This window comes from Thermobia domestica, chromosome 1 (assembly GCF_964235325.1).
Source record: "Thermobia domestica chromosome 1, izTheDome1.hap1.1, whole genome shotgun sequence".
Classification (NCBI taxonomy): domain Eukaryota; kingdom Metazoa; phylum Arthropoda; class Insecta; order Zygentoma; family Lepismatidae; genus Thermobia; species Thermobia domestica.
Window position 1 is genome coordinate 87,055,419 of NC_137454.1, and position 13,256 is coordinate 87,068,674.

Genomic DNA, 13,256 nt, shown 5'->3' on the forward strand with positions numbered 1-13,256 from the left:
TAGGGGTTGCTATTTAAAATTTTGTAGTTACCCCCCGTAACTCCCTTAGGCCCTTTTCTTAGGGATTCTCCTTATCTGTATAATGTTGTCTTCTATGTTCCTTGAAGGTTACAAAATGTTTCATCTTTCTATCTACCTTGGTTTCTTCAGGAGACGGGCCTTAGTCTTATTCGTGGAACGTACTGTATATAAAGATGTGAATGGAAAGGATGAAATCTCGATGGCAAATAATTTTTTATCATTAAATTTCTGCTAAGACTTCTATGCAAATTCCCTCACTACGACTACTCTGCTACCTTATATTTGGAACGGGCCTAGAATGACTATAATAAATCTACACTAATACAAGAAATATTTTACCAAGGGTACAGTATAAGAAGAACAGAACTGATCTTTCTCAGTGTAGTCATTTCCTAAGTTTGATCATCTGAGTCTCCCGAAAGACCATCTGAATCTGAGACATAGAAGATCCAGAATCCCACAGTTACAACCCAATATTTAAACCACAAATGTGGGTGTTTGATACTATTCCATCCATGAATGAAAAATAACTTTAATGAAGAAAGATAGAAACTGTTTAAAGTAACCCGTTAGTTACTTACGATTAGAAGTGACATACAAAAATAAGCATTATCGATATGCTAACATGTTATTGAAAGTGTGTATTTTACGTTAATATAGTCCAGTTTTACAGACCAATATACTCTTTCACTGTATATAATATCTATAACTGCTGGTTGCAATAGAGGAATAAGATCAAAGATAGATTCCACTCCTCGGACACTGAAATCGTATCTTACTGTTTTTGCTCTATGGAGATTAACTTTAAAACTGGAAATGATAATTGATGTCTATCACTTCTGGTTGCAATAAAAAGAATAAAAATTAGAGATAAAACATATTCTTGGTATTGAAATCATACCAAAAATCTGCCTGTTGTTAACTACAGTGAAACCTGTCTTTAGCGGAATCGAGCGGGACTTGCAAAAATTTCCGTTAAAGTCAGGTTTCCGTTTAGTGGAGGTAGATCTTTTTTTAAAAAATACATGCTTATAAAGGGGCATACTGAGAAAGTATATTACTGTACGTACATTGTTCGATTACAGTACTTCTTTCTTCTACGAATAAGTACACAAAAAAGTTAAAATGAATACAAAATATGCTATTCAGACGTTTTCTTTATTTTTCTAATAGCCAAGCAGGGTTTTCTGTGTACATTGCTGCTTGGCTGCTTGATTTTCCGCATACACTTTAGCCTGAGAAATTATACAAAGTGAATCAGAATCATTTTTTCGTAAGGCAAATTTTTGCAGTTTCTTTAAACTTCTGAGAGAATCTTGATATGTATTTATTCTACACTCTTCTTGGAACTCGGTATCGTATTCCTCTTCTTCCTCTATCTCGTTTTCTTCTCTCCGTTATTCCGTATGATTCTTGATCAAGTTGCGAGGATTAAGGACAATTTGTGGGGGGTGAATATGAGTAGTGGTTGGGGAAGGTCAACACTGTCCAGAAATATTTAACAAAAGAACGAACATTTTATCGCAGACAGTGTAATGTTTATGTCTCACAGAATGTCTAAACATCTTCTAAACGCTGTAGTCCGGAACTCACAATTTTCCGTTAAATGTTTATTTTTATTTCCGTTGTCCGCGTAACACAGTTTCCGCTTAATGAAGGGAGTTTTACACGTTTTGTTCTCCAAAATTCATGGGACCGTGAAATATTTCCGTTTAATAAAGGGTCCGTTGAAGACAGGTTTTACTGTATTTACATTTTATCCATTGTGTGATCAGTGTTGTAACTGAAAAATTGTAGAGCTCACTCGGTTGGCGTGGGCTAAGCGGTTAGCGTGCACGCCTTTGGCGTGGGAGACCCAGATTTGATTCCCGGAGCAGTTCATGTGCTTCGGATTTACGTTAACCTGTAGGTCCACGTCAAATATAGCCTCGCTGCTGAAAGTAATGCTAAACTGAAAATCAAATAAAAAATCGTAGATTTTCATCACTTCCGGTTTATAGATAGAAGTCAAGAGAAAACTCATTTCTGGGTTTCTGAATCTGTCAAAACTGTTTCTTCATTTCCCTTACCGTTCTTGCTTTACGGAAGTAAGTATTCAGACTGAACGTATTAGTAAGTTCGAACTATATGAAATCTGCTTGGCAATCGATTGCGAATTGAAGACAAGAAGTACTAGTAAATTTCCATGATTTCCGCTTTCCGTAGTGTGTTATGGGTGGTGAATGACGTGTTCTCTTAAGACGCTGAATGAATTGCGAAAATACTCTTGTCACTGTCTCTTACCGTTTCTGTTCTACAAAGATGAAAGTTGAAACCTGAAATGACTGACCTGTACCACTTTCGGTCTGAATAGAGGGTCAATGGAAGACACTGAGACTATACTTAGGACGCTGAATTGATTGTGAGGAACAGTTTATCGATGTTTGCTCTTTACAAATCAGGATTAAAACCGGAAGCACTCGTAAATACAAATCACTTCCGGTTTTGGTAGTGCATTACAGGCGATGATGATACGTTCTCTTCAAACGCTTCTTCATATCTTTGCTCTACGGAAATCAGTATTGAAACCAGTAATGGTAAATTTCAATCATTTCCAGTTTCGGCAGTGTTGTGGATGGTGATACGTTCCACTGAGATGCTGAATCGATTACAAAATCCACTTGTTGTATATTTTACCGTTTTTGTTCTATGGTGAAAAAACCCTGAAACAGGTAATGGTTAATTTCAATCACTTCCGATTTGAATAACATTAACGAAGGAGATGGAACCTATTCTTGGGACGGTGAACTGATAGCAAAAAACCCACTTCTCGATATCACTGACCAGTTTTGCTGATATCTGTAGACAAACAGACTGACATAGCCGTTCAACGAACTTTTATCACTTACGCATAGTACAGTTTGGAAGTCTAATAATATGCGGTTTACCAATTGGGTTTTAATATGAGGAATGGAAAAGCATTGGAACTTACTCTTCAGTTGTATAATTAACTGAAATTAATGCTACTCCATACTATTTTGAGTGTTTGCTATATTAGAAAAAAAAGAAAAACGCAATATGCATGTACGTCAGAGCAGAACACCGAATAAACTAGGCACCAAACTTCGTTGCATGACATGTTACACTCAGTTGAATTCGGAAAAACTTTCTGACATCATTGCTACTCTAAGAAACAAACACATATGTATTTCCTGGTATACAGAATTAACAAGTTCTGATTTTATAATTTATGCTTCTTCTAGTTAATCTAAGAGAGACTGCATTCACAGGAAATTGAATCTAATAGGGAAAAAAAATGAAGAGGTGAGGGTGGTCACTACATTCAAAATTTAATTCCCCACTTTATTTTATGACACTCAACTAGTGAAACGAGATATATTTGAAATATTATCAATGAGTTCAATTTGTTACTCTGTTTTTTTCTTTATTCGTGACATTTACTTTACTGTTGAAAAGAGATGTTTGAACTATCATTAATTTTTCTGAATATCAGCTGATTCAACTATATGTTATCTATTTGAGAGAGTCTACACTTTATAAATATATAAGCGTAACTGATATTGCAGAAAAATTATGAAACGTGGGGTTCGGATCAATAGCATTTCAAATTTGTTTAAAATAAAATTTACAGTATTTGAATTAAGAAAAAACACTTTTATGGAGCTTGCGAATATTATTGCAGCACATACATGTGTCTTCATCGTCCTTTCGAGCCTTCTTATAAGCTTATGTATCACAATATGCTATCTACGGATATGAATAGAAAGCCTTCAAAATGCGGTTGCTCATTTTTTTTCTGTATAGGGCGCCTGCAGTTTGAAGATGACTACCCAAAAATTATATTTTAAGCTCATAATAGACATACTTTTAATTAGCTTTCATCCATGAAATACATGGAAAGCAAATATGTAACCTCTTACAATTCCAAGCACTGCTCTACATCAAAAGAAGCTTCTATTCAATTTCCTCACTTTTACGAAGAATGACACATATGTAAAACACTAACTTTTACCTGGGAATCCTTCGCCGTCCTCAAGATCCTGGCCACTGTCATATCGTGACTTTTTCTTTGGGTCTGATAGTATACCATAGGCTTCGCCAACCTCTTTGAACTTCCTCTCTTGCTCTTTTTTCTCCGATTCCGAGGCGTTCGCATGACGATCTAAAATTACAGTTAAAATTAAATATGAAGAACTATAACGACAATTATTTTAAGTTCACTTCCTAAAATAAATGTACATTTCACATGATTACCATCAAAGAAAGCTGAGGATTACTAATAGCTATGCTCTCTTGGATTTGTATTGTAACTCTGAATATTATTTCCATGCAAGTGCGGACACATCCGTTCTATGCATTCTTGATATTCTTACCTTTTTGTGTTACCTCAATATTGACCTTGTCTTAATTTGGAAAGGAACTTTTCAATCTATGAGAGGCGTCGGAAAGTAATTGTCTGGACCCACTCCCAAACTTCAAAACTGATGTACAGTAGACACTTTTTTTTCTCTCGTTAAATGTCATCATTTCTCTTTTAAAAGTCATCTTCTCGTAGCTCTTTATATGGGAAATTGTTAGTTTGGCTTGCAATAAAATCATGAATTTCTCTTTTGCCTATTCCAGGTTTCTATTTTTATAGGTACATTTGCACGGGAAGTTGACATCAATGAACAATGATAAATTAATTCCTAATGAAAGGACTTAAAGACGATACAGTGCACATATTAGCAGAAAATGCTCCTTTCCTACTTCACCATTGAAAAATGCCACTATAAGTGTCTATAGGAGCAAAACATGTGATCACTACTCTGGATCTCGTCAAAATATATTACTATGGAAACCATCTAACATGTGAAAACAAATTCAATGATCAATGTTCACTATTATTGGCATCTGATATGCCAAATTGGTTCTATTTTAATTGCATATTTGTCTCAGAAAGGCGGGCTCCAGTTAGGTGCCGCAAATGTTACCAGAGCAGAAAAACAGCATTAAGGATTGAGCTGCTGTTGTTTTTCTGCAGGAGATCTATCTTCTTCAATAGAATTATACAAGATATCCATACAGAACTGTTACGGTGAACGATACCTAGATCTTTAGTGAGCATAAGATGAAACAGGCCATAGTATGGAAGCACCCATCCTTACCTACACAAAGTTTCGTGAAAGGAGGGCTAAGTATCGAGAGTATACTGTTTATTGATTATCTACAACACAGCTCTACAGTGTCAAGCCAGTATTACGCCAAACTGTACGAAACTGATTGAGTCTATCAAATAAAAGAAACGTAAAATTGCGACAAGATGTTTTCTTCTTCAGCACACAACGCCCTAGCCATACATAGTTCAAGCTACCATTTGGACAGCATAGTTTCAAAATCCCAAACGTATTCACGTAACTTAACCTCAAGTGTTTACGGAATTCAAGAAACATTCATGACTACAAATTTTCAAGAGATGAAGACGTTACGGACATCGCTGGCAAGATTACAAGCATTTAACCATTATTAAAAGTTGCGAGAGATGCGTTGACATCCTGGAAAAGTGATAATGAAAACATTGCACTATGCCATTTGATGATCGACTTTCATATAGACGAAATGCACAGGGCACCGTACAGTGTGTGCGCAGCGCAGCAACGAAAAGGTTGTACCATGAGACAGTAGCACGTGCTAACCAAGTAATTATGTTGTATGAAGTCTAATGGTATCGACAGTGAATCGATTCTAGGAAATCTTAATTGTAGTATTGTCCCATGCACACTTCAGTTGTTCCAGCATAAACAGTACCTCGGACACTGATTTGCCGTTGGACGCTCCACTGAATCCCACAGCCGACGATATGCAGCACGGTGGTTCCTGGACTGCATAGTGTCTTCCAACTATGTCGCATTTGAAACGGACTCAGTGAAGCTGACACTACTGGTGTTGGATAGAGTGAAAGACATTGGAGGAGTCGGAAAATCAACTGACAATGGCCATCCAGTTCCTTATGTCCCAACCAACCATTCACCATGTTATTCGCAAAAAGTTACGTCTTAAGGTGGTTTATAAAGTGAATGCTCATGCGCTGAAAGCTAGCTATGTCGTGCAACAGAAAACTACTTAAAAAAAACTGAGCACTACCTGACAGGAGATCGATGGACGTTTGTGGTCACTGCAGATGAGGAGTGGATATATCTGACAGATTGTGGAACAGTTCGAGCAATTACATACACAAGTATTGATGTAAAATGATGAACCAATTTCGTTAGTACATCGAAAGTTATCCACGCAGTTTCATACTGCTTGAATTCTGTTAAAAGGGAAAAATTAAACTTATGTCGCGTTGCCAACAATGTGAAAATGAATGTTGCATATTATCAAGAAAATGTTTTTACGGATATTCATCGCACGAAATTACCACTCCGTATGAAATGAATATCACCCAGGTGGAACTGCATCAGGACAAGACCTTCACCGACATCGAAGTAAAGAATCCCGACGTCAGCTAGCCCAATGAACAATTGTGCCTTTGGACTTCTGCAACAACGAGTATCTTCTCGTAAGGTGCGCACAGTTTCCAGTTTCTAGAAAGCGTCACAACAGGACTGGAAATACTCCTTGTATTCCAGTGAAAAGTGTGCTATCGGGCAAGTGTCAAAAGAGTGTTGGCCGTCACATACAACACAACCGGTCGTGGAAAGATGCTGAAATGTCACAGGCAGTGAACACTTCAAGGTTTTTTTTTTTTATTTATTTATTTATTTTTATTTTTTTTTTTCTTATCTTTCTTGCTTGGAAGCCTATCTTTCTTGCTGATAGCTGAATGTAGTTGATGCTAAATATATTGAAATAAGTGTTCATAAAGAACTACACAAGTTGGTGTATATATATATATATATATATATATATATATATATATATATATATATATATATATATATATATATATATATATATATAAAATTACGGACAATATGGTTCAACAACTAAGTATTTTATCTGCTACATAATTGTTACGTTATGCATGTTTAACTACTACTACTAACAAAATATTTAAAAAAAAAAAACCTAGAACAAACCTACCTGGATGATGAACTAATGCTCTTTTCCTGTACGCCTTCTTAATTTCATCTTCCGTCGCATTCTTGTCTACTCCTAAAATCTTGTAGTAATCTTTTCGCTTGGATTTCTTCAGCGCCAACTTAGCCTCTTGAAGAAGTCTTTTGTTCTCTACAATCAACGATAAATACACAGAGAACATTAATGCAGAAAAATATTTCAAAATATATTTATTTAAAAAAATATATATATAATTTAGCAGTTGCATCATCAAGATATGACTGTAATATGTATTTGTGGATTGTAAGAGAACACATAACTACGGATTACTCGTTAGGACACAGCATGCATCCAAATTGTTTTTCGACGTCCATTTCAAATATACAATCTTAATTATAAGTTACTTTGCTATATTTCATGTATTTTATTCTCTTGTTATTTCTAAATTGTTCCAATGCAAAGAATGTTTGAGTATTTTTTTTTTTCTGCTTTGACTGATGAAAATACGGAAAATTCGTTAAAATGGTCGGTGTGAAAGTTTTCTGTATTACTATGTGTTTATCCTAAGTACACATTTTGTACTCTTCATTCAATTTCAGTGTCATGATATCCCCAACAGTGGTGTATTTTGTGATTTCTAATGTATAGAAATGTTTATTTACAGAAGGAAAATATCATCGTCCAAATATAGTTCCATGGCTCTATAGGTTTTAATATATATTAGCGTACGTATACAATACCTAATTCTGTATTACAATGAATATACGAGATTGCTATTTAATTTAATGTATTAAAATCAAGTACATATATGGAGCATTTTGTTCCTATCAGCTCGAAATATTCACAGATACTGCAGTAAAACCTGTTAAATTGGCCATCTAAGTTGGCCACTTCTCTAATTTGGAACTTCACCGCACTGAAATAACGTTATGCCTGTACTATTAACGATAAATTAACTTTTGTTGCGCTGGATTGGGGCTTAGTGTCCCGTTCAGTAGCGAGGCTATAGGAGACGAGAACCTATAGATTAACGTGGGATCTGAACCACATGAGCTAGCGCCAGAATAAGTTTAGTTTTGTATGTTGGACTTTACACGAGCTTCATTCCTTAGAAACCCTATGAGAATTCTTTTACTGTTGTATATTTCGCGAGGTCGATAAACTCAAGGGACAGAAAGGAGGGAAAAATTGTCCACTAATAAATAAATAAATAAATAATTTTATGCCTGTTGCCGGCGAATATTCGAAAAGATTGGTGCCACTAATTCTTCCCATTCATATTCTACATTACAAAATATTTGGTACCCAAATGAATTTGTTGAGCTATGGGTGTACTTGGTTTTCGTTACATGTTCTAATTTTTTTCATTCTTGCAAGAAATTGACAACAAATGACGATGGGATATATGTTGCAAAGTGTTAAAAAGGAAGAAAAGTACGTAATAGGATAAGTTTTTTTCTTTCTTCTTATTTCTGTGCCGCTGCTTGCTGGTTAACACACATTAGCAGCTGTTTGAAAATACAATCAAGGTCACTTTGGTGTTCCACTACTACGAGGAATGATGGATGTTTTGAAAATTTTCTGGAACTGATCATTTTATCTGGATATACCATTAAAAGTCGAAAGGAGAAAAGAATAAAGAATATGTTGTAGTGTTTTATAGTTAATCAGAGTTCCGTAATTACATTTAAAGCATGGTGTATAAATGAAAAACTCATACTGTAACATTAATCCAATGTTCTCGGGATTGGTGCTAGAGTGAATGTTGCTGTGCTGAGCTTTCGTTATCATACAGCGGTAACATCTTCAGAGCTGTGTGTTGGAGTGTGCAGGTCGTACAATTTATATTATAGTCTTAAGGAATTGTTGTGTTTCTATTGGTTGTTGTTATTGGCCAATGGCGTTCTCTGATTTTGCCAGTGGAAATTATTCTCTGATTGGCTGATGGTTCTTTTCGTACTGAGAAGCTGGAGCTAGACGTCAGGTAGATGATAACCTTCGTCTCTGTTGATGGAGGGCTTGTGTGTACGAATGAAGAGTTTCATGTATTTTCCTGTCCCAGAACTGTTTGCTTTTCTTTAGAACTTCAATTTGGTCCCACATAGCAGGTATAAGTACTTTTTACTATATATTATTTACAACATACAAACTAAACGTACATAATAATTAGAACTGCTTCAGACGCGCTTACATTTTACTTTATATATTTTTTTTTCCCCTTCAAAATACATTATTTGTTTTATGTTCGCCATCTTTCAATAGAACCACTGACGGCCAACACAGACAAGTTTCACTACAACAATATCCATAGCTTTGGATTGAATACTGCACGCTTCCCAATGCTAATGATATATATATATATATATATATATATATATATATATATATATATATATATATATATATATATATATATATATATGGGGGGGGGGGACAAAAACTTATATAACAATTTTAAAAATTACATGGAAAATACACCAATTGTTATATGAACATACATTCTGCTCTAAATATAACTAAATGGGTATTATAGCGCAGAAGATAATCTCGTCTAAGCACCTTTCATCAGCCTAGAAGCTATTTCCATTTCCTTCTGTACTGTTTCGTCAATTTCATTTAATTTCTTCAGAGACGATTCACTCTGAAACTTCCTTTGATGTAGCTTCTTATTCCGTATTTCTTAACGCTCATTCTTCTCTGGAAATCTTTGCTACTGCGGTCTTTGGATCTGCACTCTAAGTAATAGGTATACTTTCTCCAAGAGATCTGCATAGCATCTAATTGCTTTGTAACAGGTAAGTTTTCGACTTTTCCTCCATACATTCTATTGCTGTCCTTTACAGTTTTCAGAGCCTCTATACTCTCGTGTGCAGGGTGGGATCGATCACTTCCTAAAGCGTGTTTGGTCTTTGAGAAACCACGTTCCACACTAGCACTACCATGAAAAACTGACAAGCAAGCTTTAACCACTTTAGACACCATTGGATTGCATATCTTTAGACAATAAGCAGGAAAGGACGAAACACAGAAGAATCTCCATTCAACCACCCTACTGTAGAGACAAAAGGCTCTCCAACCACCCACACCGTATTTCCTTATGTTATTTTCACAAGTGGAAGTAGCAATGCCATCAAAATATAGGAGGGAATATAGGGAAATATAAAATGTAGGGAATATAAAAGTTTATAGGAAGAAACGCAAATATATATAGGAAAAATAGTAGCATTGGAAAGCCTGATATTGTAACAAAAGAAACACTGACCAAAGCTTCAATACACACACTGTGTTTTAACTATAATGTGTTACAGTTTCGGATATCTAAGATATACTTCATCAGTAGACATCGGATTTTATGCACTTAAAATTCATGAAATATGCATGCAACTATGCTGTTAAATATGTTAAAATATGCACTAACAGTGTAATATAAAAGATAGTACTTAAAACATGCAGCAAATTTGTGACAAAATTTTGTAAATGAAATATATTGTAATTTTAGTGTAATTTATATTTTAGTGTAATATAAAGTACATCGAAGGTGTACTTTACCTTTGAGGGACTTTTCTTTGGAATTTATTTTCATGGCAGTAACAGTTTATATACTCTTAACATTTTCAAACACTTAAGTTATCAAATTAAAATAACAGTGATATGAGAACATGATCTCTAGTTTCCTTCATAATTGTATTTTAAAATGCACTTTGCTTTAAACCAAATAATACGAAACTCACTTTTCTACATGTTTCCACTGTACAAATTATTATTATTATTATTATTATTAATATTATTATTAATATTAATATTAATATTAATAATAATAATAATAATAATAATAATAATAATAATATTAATAATATTAATAATAATAATAATAATAATAATAATAATAATAATAATAATAATAATAATAATAATAATAATAATAATGTACTCCTTTCCGTAATTAGCATTGCAATAGATTACAAAATGCTTCCCTTCATTTTAGGTGCCAGTTTGTGACATTTGTAGCCACAAAATGACCTGTTAATATCAATATATGTTACTGGACAATATTTATACAGAGGAGTTTATATTTACTGGCAAGTTGAGATTTAACCCTTGCAGGTATGTTTCCATGGCTTCAACTGTTTTTTGGTCAAAGTTTCTGACAACAACATACGTCAATTTCTTTTCCATAGAGCGCCCAAATTTACTAGGAACTCACTGAAGCTCGTGCTTAATTTCAGCTAGAGCTAAGCATTCACTGAGCAGCATTCCTCCCGTCTCTTTTTTTCTGAATTAGTGTCGGCACGATCCTACAATGTCTATCACTATCAGATGTCTCTTTGTCAATTGTATGCGTTTGCTCTGCTGATCGGTTGCTAACATTATTGGTCCTCTATAAACTAGGCATTCTTCTATCCTCTCATGCAAAAGGCGTTCTGTTGCATAGACATATGCATTGAAATGCATTGAAAATACCATTAAAACTGGATTTATTCCACGCTATAAGCATACATCTGAAATAAAAGCCTATAGAATATGCTGAATATGCTCTAACCCTTGAAATAAGCATTTATATGCACTATAAAACTTCAAATTTGAGCTTTACTGTTGTTGTTATAAACCCCTATCAAGTTTAACAGAGATGCATATAAGCAAACAAAATATGTATTTGCATAAAAATCCGATGTCTATTCATCAGACACTATCTGATGAAAGATATGTTAGATATCCAAAACTGTAACACATTATAGTTTAAAAACACAGTGTGTGTGTTGAAGCTTTGGTCAGTGTTTTTGTTACAGGTTTCAATATGTTTATTAAAAATATAAATTAATAAAATAAACTAGAAAAAATTACTATAGCACGCTAGTCTTGAGAAACAGACGAAACGTAAATACTGTTACCCACATACCTCTACTTTTATCCATCTTCACAGCCTTTTCATAATCTCTTACAGCCTCTTCAAATTCATTTAGATCCATGTAACATTTAGCTCTTCGTAGCAGAGCTTTCAGATATCCGTCATCCAGTTCCAAGGCATGGGTGCAATCTGCAACTGCTTCGTTCAGTCGTCCTAACTGAAATAGTAAAGTAGCCTCATTAGGTGAATGCATGGTGCAAATATACGTACGTGTTATTCGTTTGCTTCTTTAAGAATATTACAAAACTACTGAATATATTTGTTAATTTACTTTCGAGCTAGAAACAAGTGTGGACGGTCGTACTGTAGAAAAATCTAATTCGATATTTCATTGAATTTACACGTTTCACAATTCCTGCATGTCGAAATACGTGTATTTTGATTTTTGTCCATCTGTGCAGAGGCCTCGAGGCAACATCGTCCAACGCAACGAGATCAAATCTTGAAGTTAAGGAAGGATGTTATGGAATTCACAAGGGATAGGAGAGGAGGGAGTCGTATTTTCCTCCTAGATCCAAAAAAATTAAGGGTAGCTAACTGAGATCGTAAAGAAGACGGGAAAGGAAGGACAAAAACAGTGAGATTGATATATTAGGATATGATGAGTATGCTGCCACTGACCAGCCATCGATCTCACCCTCAATGATATCTTCTGCAACGAATTGGACGTTGATTAGTTAATCATGAGCGGAAATAGAAATTTCAAAAATGGATAAAATCAAGGATTTATTTTGTAAACACACACATTTTCCCTTGCTTCACTGTGCCAATCATTGTTTGAAACTATTTTGTTACAAACGAAATATGGTTCTTGTGCAATACGGAATACGAATATATCTACTTCAAAAACTGTATGCTCTCACTATGAAATTGACCTTGAACCCTAGTTCAAACCCCCCACAAATAATATTACTCTCCTAAATGCAAATCGTAGCTGATCTAAAACTGTAGTATCACGATACATATGGTTTTTCCCTTCTTAATTCTTTTTTTAAAGTACAAATGGGAAATTCAAATAAATCCCCCTTATTATTTCCGAGCGTCACTCAAAACCGATTAACAGATACTCACATTTGAAAGCCTGTACAATTAAGAACAAAAGCAAGTACAGTATACCCCGACTTAATGTCAATCACAATTAGAAATACATCTAGAAAATTACAACCGTTAGTGTATAAATGTGTATGCAGTCTTGTGTCTTCGAACTCTATTTCAGTATCTAACGACATACGAAATAAGGGTTTTTCTGTACATAAAGGAACCTTATATTTTTCATTATATATATATA

The 13,256-nt window shown here is 34.6% G+C and overlaps 1 protein-coding gene across 3 annotated transcripts in view; it reads right to left on the reverse strand.

The window, feature by feature from the left end:
- The window catches only part of Tpr2 (Tetratricopeptide repeat protein 2), a 63,895-nt gene that overhangs the window by 3,495 nt on the left and 47,144 nt on the right, over positions 1 to 13,256 (reverse strand). For 2 of the 3 annotated variants that reach the window (XM_081760594.1, XM_081760590.1), the window contains 3 exons: positions 11,960 to 12,125; positions 7,087 to 7,233; positions 4,028 to 4,183 (listed from right to left, as the gene is read on the reverse strand). In XM_081760594.1, coding sequence (XP_081616720.1) covers positions 4,028 to 4,183; positions 7,087 to 7,233; positions 11,960 to 12,125 — 469 coding nt within the window. The remainder of the gene's footprint in view (positions 1 to 4,027; positions 4,184 to 7,086; positions 7,234 to 11,959; positions 12,126 to 13,256) is intronic. The other variant, XM_081760591.1, reaches the window with a different exon arrangement.